The sequence below is a fragment of the Chenopodium album genome, chromosome 25 (genome assembly GCF_948465745.1).
Source record: "Chenopodium album chromosome 25, dcCheAlbu1.1, whole genome shotgun sequence".
Classification (NCBI taxonomy): domain Eukaryota; kingdom Viridiplantae; phylum Streptophyta; class Magnoliopsida; order Caryophyllales; family Amaranthaceae; genus Chenopodium; species Chenopodium album.
The window spans coordinates 12322906-12336077 of NC_137858.1; the positions used below are offsets into that span (position 1 = coordinate 12322906).

General features: G+C 35.4%; 2 protein-coding genes across 2 annotated transcripts; both read right to left on the minus strand.

Moving 5' to 3' along the window:
- Window positions 1-363: 363 nt before the first annotated feature.
- Window positions 364-7749, minus strand: LOC145613700 (uncharacterized). The gene is made up of 6 exons (XM_081668779.1): window positions 7706-7749; window positions 6596-6633; window positions 6292-6392; window positions 6031-6206; window positions 4700-4808; window positions 364-944 (listed from the first exon to the last, which is right to left on the minus strand). Exons 1-6 carry the CDS (start codon window positions 7747-7749, stop codon window positions 642-644), a joined length of 771 nt encoding a protein of 256 aa, XP_081524905.1. The 3' UTR covers window positions 364-641.
- Window positions 7607-12935, minus strand: LOC145614209 (putative UDP-glucuronate:xylan alpha-glucuronosyltransferase 3). Its single transcript, XM_081669228.1, has 4 exons — window positions 12624-12935; window positions 10887-11096; window positions 9993-10627; window positions 7607-8915 (listed from the first exon to the last, which is right to left on the minus strand). Exons 1-4 carry the CDS (start codon window positions 12686-12688, stop codon window positions 7882-7884), a joined length of 1944 nt encoding a protein of 647 aa, XP_081525354.1. The 5' UTR covers window positions 12689-12935; the 3' UTR covers window positions 7607-7881.
- Between the last annotated feature and the right edge of the window lie 237 nt (window positions 12936-13172).

The window sequence follows — 13172 nt, forward strand, 5'->3', positions numbered from 1 at the left end:
CTAAGGCAGCAAAATCAAATCAAAAGAAACAACATAAGCACCAGTTCCCCTAAAATATATTAAGAAATTTAAGCTGCCAACTTACTAATAACATATTACAACAATAACACTCGCAAAATCCTAATCTCAGAATCCTTGATAAAACAGAAACATACAGTAGACATAATTAGCTCAAATCTTTAACTCAGTATACAGAGTCGACGGCTGCGTCTTGTCAGCTTCACTGAAGAAATTCAGTAAAAAAAATCAGGAGAATAACTGGACCCAAAAAAAAAAAAAAAAAAAAAAAAAAAAAAAAAATCTTTTTGCTGTCAGAAACACTGAAGATTATATAGATGTATATTATGATAACAGTTCGAGCGCTTTGTAAAAACAATCTGTCATTTATATGACGGTACAAATTATAGTTACAGATAAACAACAGTAAGGACCAAAATCCCCTAAATTTAAGTTACATTTTTATACTTTACTATAACAGCATGGACAATGTATATCTATTACATGGATTCTGCTAGGTCAAAATATTTATTTGATGCTATCCAAAGAATATCCTGAAAGCTGCAGGGCTCCTAATTTCTTAATAACTTCTAGATCAACGACAATAAACAACACCGAAAGTACATGTCTGTAATATAATCATATTAAATTTCAGTGTACATGCGAGCTAAACAGATGGAGTCAAAAGGAGTAGTAATCCGCCATTCACGTTGTTTTTTACTCATTGGTCTTCCTTTTCCTGCCTTTTCTCTATTAATCCTCACATCAGCTAAACCCCAGGTGCAACATTCTGTTTCTAGATCAAATGAAACAAGCCTGAAAACACCATCATTTTCGGAAGATGAATCAGCAGCCTCAGTGACATATCTGACATACATAGGCTTCTCTTTGAACCTGTCAAGTTCTTGTGGAATGCGAATGACTCTCTCAAGACCCGGAGATGACACCTGAAAGGACAAAAAAGAAAAACATTGAACATGTTAAGCTGATTATAGCAGCAAACAAAATGATAAGAAGATAAGTTACAATCCAATTCTGACCCACAAAATGAAGAATGAAACAGATCGCAATATAATCTGAAAAGCCCCTCCCAGCTCAGAGGCAAGTGGTTTCTTCCAAACAGGAAAAATCCACTTTGCACAGGAAGATGCTGGAAACGCGGTAAAAATCTAAATGTTTGTCAATATCAAAACTTAATTAAACACATGCTTTGAGTTTCTGATAGACTATTGATGATTACAGGGCAAAAAAAAAAAAAAAAATAGAATAGTAAGATAAAATGAACAGTCTAATCTCCAGGATTTCATAGAGAAGAATTCAGACTTCTCTCAACGCATAAGATGTTATTCAGAGGCAATACCTCGTAGATAGTTAAAAAGTTGCAATGTTGGCATAAAAATTTCCAAACATCTTGAATCGCTAAAGGCCAGATTAACAATAAAATACCCCTTCCGGTGATGAATTTGTCCACTTCAATAATCACAGAATTTATTAATACAGGCTGACTGCCTGAGTGCCTTCATCAAAATACCACTGTCGTGGCACAATGAACACACTCCTGAATAAATCGGACTCTTCATTTGAATCATTTCACCTCAAAAACTTGCATCAAATCCTCTAAACTCCGCAGATTTATCGACACTAGACCCTTCAGTTTGGACTAGAATACATTAGGGGAAAATAAATCATTAAACAGTTGAGTCCAACCCTTTTAACACACATACTGTCTGACACAAGGACTCAAGTCCGAGTAACATAGTGGAACATAAGCCAAAATCCACAGGAGTTTATAGTTTATCATGACCTTTGCAACTTGCAAGGTTATGCTTGGTCTGCATGACTCCAGATTTATGCTTTTATCATATTACTTCCATGCACCCCATAGAATACTGATGATAGACACAGAATTTAACCTTCAATGCCATTCTACAAGTGATCATCTGTAGACTATACATAACACAACAGAATTTGCTTTGTTTGAGTCCTACATTAATGGCAAACAAGCCAAAGGGTATGTAACTGGCATAACCGCATAAGTAGAGTAGCAAAAATCCTGGCTACGCCAGAAAGTCTCTCAGTTGGTGCTCTGAGCTTGTTACAGATACAAATGGACCGTCAGCCTTACCATTTCAGCTGGCTAAAATTTGTGTGCTTCATGGTTCTTTAATTCAGTAGAGATACTACCAGAAACAGGAAACAAATGTAGAGGTTATTGAATGCTCACCCGCAACATCAGCCATACCAGCTTGCAGAATAATTTACTGAGGCCTAAACTACAGAGGAATAAGACGTCTTCAACAAAGATACTATCATAATTCCCAGGGAAGCCAGTCCTTCTATAACAGGACTATAAATTTACACATATTATATATCCTCTACAAAACAAGCAATATATGTTTGTCTTTCAATATATCTCCTTATTTTAGTTAGTACAGTAACATAATTGAGGTCAATAAATTGAGTTTTGTTTGTGTGAAAGCATACAATTAATAGAAAACAAAATCATTCTCCTCTCTCAATTCCCACTTTTCTCAATAAAACCAACAGTGGTATAGAGCTCAAAAGATTTTAAGGGCCAAACTAATTATTTGATCTTATAATAAATAAGGCCTCAACATTAATCAATATCCAAATATGATCAAACTTATAATTTAACTTTATCATTTTATGCAATAGGCATTCGGAGCTTTAACAGAAAGGTTCAACAAACTGACAGTAGATTCAAAGTTCAAAGGGCCTAACAAAACTCAGTATGATTAAGTTAATGGAATATGGCTCTCTTCTGTTACTGCTTTGCACATAAAACACAAGGCCAAACAATCAAATTGTACAAGAATCAGTTGGAAAATCAAGGATTTGATAAAACTCAATACAGTGATAAAGTGCCACAGTACAGAACATTTCCTGATGCAATTCTCTGGAAAAAACAATTAAACAAGTCAGCCAGAGAAAGATAGTTAACACAAAGAAAACCACAATGCATGTGGCTTGGTCATTTTCAGCAGTAGTGCAGAATAAAAAATCAAGCAGAAAATTTTTGTTTTGTCAAGAAGGTTTTTTTTTTTTTTTTTTTTTTTTTTGGGTACAAGACACTATAAAGACAGTTTTAATATCTCCTGCAAACTGTATACCACATTAAAGTTTGATGGGGAATGGAGCTACTGTACAGTTTACACTCTGTAGACAAGGGTATTGTCTCCATTCAAACAGGAAAAAGTACAAAGTATTAAATTAGTTCCATAAGACTACCTCCGTTTTATATTATTTGCAACAATTTGACATAAAGTTGAGTAGAAAATGTCTAGTCGTTGCATATAATTTGAAACGGAAGTAGTATGATGCAAAATTCCTGAGCATTGCACAAATGGCTAGAAATGGTTATTAAATCTTTCCAAAGACATTCTCTCAGGTTGTATGAACGCTAAAAATTGGAATGCCCTCAATGAACTTCACAGGAATATAATATGGTAACAGATTGCCCTGTATCTAGATTTTAAAAAATAAAAAGAATATAAAAAAAACCTATGTGAGCCTTTGTCAGCTTGGAAAACAGCATTAGACAACCTTTACCTAAAGAGAGCTGTTTTAAAAGCAATAAATTTTCCGCACAGATATTCGCAAATTCACAAAACTCTCATTACCAAGCATTTTATCTTGCTCATTGATGATTTCAGCCAATAGATCAGAGGTATATGGCATCTTCAAAAGGTTCAAAGAAACAAAGCTAGCATGGAAACTCAAAGTGGGTGCTACTTAAAGACAACAAGATCTAAGGAAAAGAGTATACTCAAAGCAATGGCAAAGTGGCATGTGTGGAACGTCAACCCATAGAGGGATACACACCTCAGCAAAATTTGGAATCTCTGTAAGAAAGAATAGGAGTGTTCTGGAAAATTCTAGATGCACATTATCTGAAAATAGTATGCCAATGGTAAACAGTGCCCTATACTTGCAGAACTTCTTTCCTATGAATTCAGGACAAAGAGTAACTGCGATTGTGAAGTGCAGCGGAAGATTTCCTACAGAGAAATATCTCAGAGCAGCAGCAAGGAGGCTATGCCTCTACACACACGGGGAGAGAAAAAAAAAAAAAAAAAAAAAAGATTGACAAACCAGTGAAGTGAAATAGAGTAGCACAAGAGGAAGGCAAGGTTGATTGGACTGTAACAGCCTCAATTTATATCTTCTTCATTTCCATTCAGCTGTATTCCTTATGATGTGCCCTCTCATACACACCGCCTACTTAATAGGAATTTCATAATTTTAATATTGATTACTTGTCCATTACCAATAGAGCGAAACAGCAGCATTTTTTTGCTCATAATAATGGCATGTCCACATTATTATCATATGCAAATAAAATGGCTGTAACTTTAGATCAGGGGTCAATTAAAAACATCCACTTTGTTATCATAGAGGTAAGAGACAATCCTATCTTTTCATTAACTAATTATTGGGTTGATATCAATGTTGATGTTGATGCAAAATTATCCTTCATTGCTGGTCACCACATTTTTATGCATGCAATGAGAATACAGAATAGATATATAGATTCAAGAAACAGAAATTAGATCAAGATCACAAAGAGCATGCATTACAAACATTTTCATGAAAACAAAGATATTTTAAATAGCTTGTCTAGGCATATCTCAAGAGAAAAGGGTTCTAGTCTTCTACAAGTCAAAAAGAAGAAACCAAATACCTCAAGTGATAGATTCTCCGGTACAGTTTTAGCTAGTTCTGCTTCATCTAGCCGTGTCCTATAGGCTGTTGAGAATGCTTCAATATCAGATATACTGGGAGAACCATACCTGTGAAATGACATGATGTTACTTCTAATGGTTTACAGCCTCATAATAACGGTCTCCCACTACAATAAACAATTCAGATAATAGACTTGGACTAAAAACTAGAAAAACAAATATGAAAGAGAACAGATTATTTGTCTATGTTTGTTCTTCTTTTATATAATTGAAACAAATTCTGGAATTTTTTAAATTCATGAAAGACATTTCTTAGGTGGAGTTATCTTTCATAGATCAATGCAATGATGTAATTACAGGTTATAGAAGGATACTTAACTTTAGCTCCACACAAGCATGAAACATTGATATGCAATGTCTTGGAAATAACCGAGAAATTACTCTACTGAATCTAATGCTTCTTCACACTACCAAAAAAAATCTGCCACACACTTCCCATTTTATTCCTCAAGTTAGGTTGGATCTTTAGTCTTTGTCTCTTTGCCACAAGTGAGTTATGTAATATTGCAATTTTTACAAATGTTAACATGGAACACTAGTGAGGCAATGGAGGAAATTATCCAGCTCATTTGGTCAAGAGGCCAAAGAAAAGGAATAATCAGAAATGGAGTGGCATTAACATTGATAGACCACTACTACTTTTAGCTTCAAATCATCAGCTAACTGAAATTAGCCAAAATTTTAAATCCCCAAAAAATTGTAAAGGAGGAGTTTCTAGTACACAAATTATTCTCAGCTCTCTGAGTTAAAATGTCAAAGGTCACAGGTTCTTGTCAGATTAATGTTGACCTAATATATATATATAATCTTGAACAAAAGGCCCATCATCAAAATTGTTGAAAATCTTCCACAATATGTATGGTTACATCACTCAACTTCAAATACAAGGGTTTTCTAGGGAAAACAAACTAGATATAGTGGTTGTTTGGTTGAACATAAAGTAGTACTTCCTAGCTTCGTAAGAAGTTTTGACCAGGTAATACCATTTCCTAGGAAGTAGAATAAAAGGTTGTTTGGTTGATCATGGGAACTGAACTTTCCAGCAAGTAGAGTTACGAATGTGTTTTCAGCCAATCAGCTCCACGATTTTCTGTTTTTCCAAGAACTTCCACTTCATGCCTTTTTAATTTAAACCAAACAAGCACATAGATACATGAATATAAAGGCAAACTCTATGATAAATGTAGCAAGATCTTTTTAACTACTGAAATTAATATGAATCTTAGATTTTGGTTCGCGAAACAAGAGATATATATAACTAAGTAATTACTTGGTAGTCAGCTTCTCAATCCGAACTTGAATCCTGGAGTTTGGTAAAGTTCTGAAGGCATATATTCCCAAAACACCATCAAAGGAGTCAGTAACTTTTTCAGCAATTGTTAATGCTTCCTTATCCCACCATGTACCAGCAAGTAATATCCCACCGCCTTCGGCACCATCTCCAGCCTTCCACCAAAGCTCAATCAGCCAAATGGTAATTAAATCAAAGCAACTCTAATTAATAACAGCTAAAATAAACTGAACAACTTACATAAGCTTCAGCATTCTCTGTATCATAATCATCTTCAAAGTAACCCTCATCACCATCTTCAAAGTAACCCTCATCATCATCATCATCTTCTAAAAATTCCTCTACAATATATCAACATATGAAAAACCCATTTAACATTAACCCATTTGGCTAATTATTAAATTAAATTACGAAGTATATAAGAACATAACATATAATCAAGTTAACATAAACCTAAACATCAATTTCACCAAAGATGTATATTTTCTAAATAAAATTTTCCAATATATAATACAAATGCATAATTAAGAGTAAGATAAGATACCTTCGTCAAAATCATCAGTAATTAAGAGGTCATCATATCTTCTTCAAATTCTTCATCATCATCAACTTCAGTTACTTCTTCAGTAATGCTGGGTTGAAGAACTGGTGATTCCAACTGTAAATTCTTCTTCTTTTTTGCATGTGTGATTGAAATTGAACAGGGTTTATTCCTAAGATGATTAAATTGTAAAGGGTATTTACAAAATCGAAAGATTATCTTTTCTTTGCTATTAATTGGGCGGTTCAAATTAATTGGGGAAACTAAAGGACGTTTCAAATTCCAAGTTATTAAATCCATTTGTTTTGAAATTGGGTAATAATTTGAAAATATATGCTATTTATTGGATACGGTTGTTTTGCTGGGTTTAGAGCAGCAGAGAGTGATTTGATATGATGGAACAAGGGATAATTGGTGTGGTGGACTGGTGGTTAGAGGTGGCTAGTTGGCTACTTGGCTTGGCTCAACCCATTTGGTATAAGAGACTAGAGTAGGTCAAGAGTGTTCGGTCAAGGTAACAAAGCCATGTGGCAACATCGACAAGAGGTCAACAATCCAACTAATCAAGCAAAGAAAAATTGGGAAGAAAATTCGAATATTAAGTCAATCATCATGTTAATTAGAGAAATAAAATAAAAAAGGTAGTTTGAAGAAGAAGATTGAATATTGAATGTACGGACAAATTAACCTTTAAAGTCATTCTGATTTTGCCAACGCCAATCTAAGTTTGTTAATGGAATTGATGACCATTCATGAAGGGCTAAGCTAAAGATAATTAGAGAGAAGAGTTTGAAGTAGATATTGTATCGAATTGCAAAATACTAGAGAGATTCTAAGCTGAAAGGTGTTTCCTTGTGATTTGCATTTCAAATTTTCAATGCAAGAAGCTGATTTGTTTTTGCTGTAGGAAGTGAGCTTCATTTTCCTTAACAGAAGAAAATTGGATTGCAATTGCAATGGTAATGTGCAATTGTGCAAGACATTGAAGTGTAATGTGAATGTAAGTATGTAACTAGGTTTTTGCAGCAAGTTCCTAATTAGTCATAATATTGATCTATCAGATTGAACAGGCCTAATGTTGAATCAGACTAGAGGGCGACTAGCGATTCAAACTTCATAGGGTTTAAATCGGCATATGCAATCAGCATATCCAGCATACTCTATAAACTTTTCACAGAAAAAAAAAAAAATAAAAAAATAAAAAAATAAAAAAAAAAAAAAAATGTTGTTTCTGTTTGCTATATCTCTGAATCTATGTATATCTGATGGACAAAAATCAGACCATGAAACTACAAAGAGGGAAGAGATGCTGTTTTAATCCCTGACACCGGTAAAGATGAAGTAGTTGCATTGTCAGTCCAATTCTTCTCACCCCAGTGCCACAACATGCTTTCCCAAAAGCAGAAGTTTTCAAAGCATGTTTCCAATCTTGGATCTTTGATCTTTATCTTCCAGTGGCTGTCAGTGTAGTTCGCTTTCTCAGCCTGCCTTCTATCCCATTCCAATGCTGCCTTCTGCTTAGACCTAAGCAAACAGTATTTATGCAAGTTCTCAGGCATCGCATCATGCACCTTCCACCAAGTTTTATGCGCAATATCGCTGGCAAACTCATGCAACAATTCATTATTCCAGTTGCAATCATAATCCCGAAAGCACAGCCATGGTTTCAAGCCTAGGTAATGGATCACATAAAGTATTGGTGGATCTGCACCAAATAACCGGGTTTTCATTTCTTTCTTTTCAGGCTCGTCACCCTCCCAGTAATGCTTCAAGAAATTCATTCGCTTGGGAATTCGATGCCACCATGTGAAGATCTCATTCAAATAGCCTTGGTCCCCACCATTGTACGATTCAATCTCATTAATGTGGTCCATTAGTAATTGAAATGTACAATTAGATGGCTCAATTACCATAACCCCAGAGTTGAAAAGAGTAGCATTGTTCCCTATGGCAGAAATCTCTGGCAACCCAAATAGGAAGTCGAGATTTCGGAGTATAAGAAGGTCTGCATCTATGAAAATGATCTTGTCATAATCAGTTAGCTGCCAGAGACGGAATTTGCTGTAGTTCCACTCATTATAGGCTTCTGGTTCAGCTTTAGGGTTCCTGATTCTTTGGATGGTATGAATCTTCCAACCTGCAGCCTCAAGGCCACCTCGGTGATAATCACTGATTGTGTCATCAACAAGTATCACTAAATCACGAGTTGAACCGGACATTCTAATGCTTTGTGCTGCTGCAATGGCTCCACATACATATACATGTGCCGAATGAAGGATAGTAGCATATGCTTCTCGATGTGCAGTTCCAGAAGATAGATAGGCTGAAATAAAAGTTCAAGTTAGGATCCCAAAAAAAAAAATAAAGTTCAAGTTAAAATTTTAATAGTTAGTAAATATCATGCAGCATACAGAACACTTGGTCATGCATACAACCATACTAGGAGGTTGAAAAGTATACAATAACAATAGAAGACATAATGACACCATTATTCACAGGTGATTCAGGGCTGAAGGAAAGTGCATCTGATAATAAACTATTGGTATATAAACAAGCAAAATTGTACATAACTATCATCCATGGAAATTTGGACATCTTATTCTAAAACTGTCCAAAAATTTCCATCTTTTTCAGTTAGCTCTGTTGGATTCAACCCCTTCACCCTCCCCGAGTAAAGGGAAAAAATTTCATTAATTCTTGCATGATTTTATTTGGTCATAATTAAGAATTGTGAAAAACTTTAATAACTTTTTAACTACATTAACCCAGCTTTGCAGGGGCAAAAGTGCACTGTGCACACTTTCCAGAGCCAGCAATTTTTTTTTTTTTTAATTTCAATATTTGTCCCTATAGAATGTTTCTTTCAAAAATCATACTAAGAAACTTGTAATACCTCAGTCAATGAAATACATTTATCAAAATGGAATTGCAGGTACTTATGTATTAGTCTAACTGAGCTTTTATCAATATCCTGGCTAATTGGCTTTTCTTTCTCATTCATTAGAGTGATACATCGGTGTGTCTGTGTTAAAGTTATGTCAGCACAGGAAAAAAAAAAAAATACCAGTATGAATCGCAAAGCAATTCCTTCAAAAAAAATCGCAAAGCAATTTATAGTTTGACAGCATACACCCTTCCACACACCTTGTGCACATGCTAAAGTGGGCCGACAAGGACTAACAGCATCCTCACCAAATTGAGTGGTGTTCTAAGTATAAGCCATGTAGCTAAGAGTCTAAGATTACTTCATACTAATGCCATGTCATAATTTCAATAGAACAACATACACATCCAGAGTTAATACAAAACATTTTAGCACAATGAATATCTATCTTTTAGATCTTTAAAACACAAAAGACAGACTGGCACCAATAGAATAACATCTACAAAGACATAATACCTTTTGGATTGAGAGGGAGCGCAAGTTCACATGATCCAACAGGAAGCTGAATCTTTTCTCTTAGGGTATTGAGATTGGGCTTGTACAGCCATGCATTCCCAGCACGCGACACAAGTTCCTTACAGAGGAAGAGGTTTGGGATAGGAACACAATCAGAAATCAACAGTATATGCAGGTCATATGACCCCTTAGCAGATGCAGCAAGTTTTGCTGCAGCAAGCTGTAAGTGCAGCCGTGCAACATCTCTCCACCATTTTCCTAGCTTGTTGCAAGGCAACTTCACAGCAATGAGATCCATACGTGCATTTCTAGGAGCCTGAATACTGGGAAGAGAAGGACAACTAGGTATCTCAAAGTCTTCTTCCTCATCAATCCACTCAGGATATAGTGTTTCCCAAGTCAAACTTTTAGGAACATGGTCCAGATGCAAAATCATATGCTCAGGAGAAGGTAACATTTCCTGCCAACTATCATGTTCGCTTTCCTTGAAATTTAACAGGCCTATAGCCTTATAGTCATTCTTATCATTAAGAGTTTCCAGGACTTCGGAGATGTGATTCCAATCAATAGCTAGATCAGATACATAGCGCTTGTCAACATGACTTTCCCTTCTCCATCTATCTACAATGCTCATCCTGCATTCATAAAAATCCGTATTAAGAAAATTGCATAGAATAAATGATAGTCACTACTATAAAATTCAGAAAATAAACACAGGAAATGCGTGAATTCAGAAGAAGAAACCGACAGATGTGGTCACTGATTCAGATAATGCAAAATATAGCAGGAAAGCTAAAAACTTGAATTTATTTGGAATAACAAACTTTAAATTGACATAAATAGAACTAAAATCAGAGGAATAGCTCGAAGAACAGTGAAATAGAAGAAACTTACTGAGCATTGGATTTCGACATATTTTCTGTATGCTGACGGGATGGAGAGTGAAGAAGTGTCAAAGATGTTACAATCAAAATGACAATTAGGATGAACTTTAATGGGGTAACCTTGCAGTTATAACTTCTATCTTGGAAGGAAGTATATGATGCCTTTTCTACATCTCTACTATCTCTATGTCTTAGAGACCTTCTTTTGCTTGACTCTTCGCTGAGAAAATTCAAGAAAACGGAGAAACATTAGCAAGCAAAATATTTAGACTGGCAAGGGCAGTGTTGAATCCAATTTTACTAACAGTAGTGCTCAAATATCCTTATACTGAGAATTAGAATGTAAGGAATAAGACAACAGGCCGCTAACATGTGTAATCAAAGAAGAGAAACACGGGATCCAAAATGTCAGATTTTCTTCTTGTATCTATATAACAAGTTTAACAAAAATGTAAGAGAAATGAGTATATTATTGCTCAATAAACTGGTTCAATGAATCCTAGTTATCCTACACCGTATTGCCAACATTATGAAAACTTGAAAAGTATACTAGCTCCTATACAACATTGTTTTGGAGCTAAAAGTGAACTTAAATTAGCTCTAAAAGTTAGACAATGACCGGAAAGCATTTATATACTATTACTGGGTCCGGGGTCGTAATTTGTATACTATTACACTTCATATATGACTAATTGCAACTTCTCTCCCAATTCCCCACAACCCCATTCCCACTTTAAATACACACACACAGATACACAGTCACAAGTAGAGCAGCTCATCCTATTAAGTTACAAGAAATATAAATGACTGCTTCATTTTGTTCAGCATAAGTCCTACATCACCCCCATATTCAATACCTATGTTACTTGGACTCTTCACTAGTTCATTGCACCTCAAATACCCGGGTCAAATCCTCAACACTCCGACTTGGGAATGAATTCTTCAAACCTTCATTTTGGTCCAAAACCAAGGATTAATTTCAGAAAATAGCCGAGTCAAACAATGGGAGCACATACCTATACGGCTATACCCGACAAGAGTATCCAAGCCTTAGGGCCTGTTCTTATCACCTTATTTTCAGTTTAGTTCTCTTCAGCTTATTTTCAGTTCAATTCAATTCAGCTCCAATAAGTTCAGTTTAGTTCTTATCTTAATTTCCTTCTCTCATAAAATATTCAGTTCAGTTCAGGTCAGGTCAGGTCAACTTCAATATGTTCTGTTCTATTCAGTTCAGCTCAGCCAATTAGAACAAACCCTTAATAACTTAGCAACCCTTCACCAAATAGCTAGTTAGGCGGGGAAGCCAACATCTCTCAGCACAAACCCTCCCCTCCACTCTTCACCTTTGCCTACCTCCCAAGGCAAGACTCAAATCTCATAAACGACTCCCCAAAATCTCATCTGCCCTTGATATCTAGGTTCAATGACTAGCCCCATTAACATAGAACATTCATATGCATTGTAAATTAGTCAAAAACCTGATAAGCCAAAACCATGAAAATCCAAATGCCAATTGAATCAACATCAAACTACACAAAATCATACTCAGCATTCTTCACAGCAAAAAAAAAAAAAAAAAGCAAGCGCATTGTAAGAACCCACAAAAACAACGAAATACCCATATAGTTTAACACACCAAAAATTGAGATGATCAAACAATGGTAAATTCCACCGACAAATAACACACATTCAAAATCATACTACTCTAAGAGCAAAACAGAAAGTTAGAGAGAGAGAGAAAACGAACACTGAAGCAGAAACACGATGACGGGCTTCCGGGGCTTTTGGGGAAGAACCAATTGAACCTCTCATCTTCTACGTTTGTTGGGATTTTGATGAAAAACTCCCAGCAAAAAAACACTTACATCTGATCAAATAAAACCCAGAAAATTGCAACAAAAAGCAGTTATAGCATAGTAGTAAAATTGAATGCAAAATGGGGAAGATCACAACTCAGAATTGAAGGAGGAGAGAGAAAGTGAGAAGAAGGAAATGGGATCTTGGTTAATTTAGTAGGGGAGTAGTAGGGGAGATGAAGCAGCAGAAATTTGTATGCCGGGAATTTTGTCAGTAAATTTTTTTAATTTTGACGGCTGAATGACCAAGTTGCTTAAGAGGTGGGTAGTGTTAGAAGCAGGAGAATGGTGTAGTGACAATATTATGATTCAATAGCTTACCTTTCTCATTCATCAAGGCCAATATTTATACCAGTCTCCCTTGGACTCCAAGGAAGATCAACTTAAACTAGGAAACTAAATCCTAGCAAAAGATAATAACATAAATATAGCTAGAAATT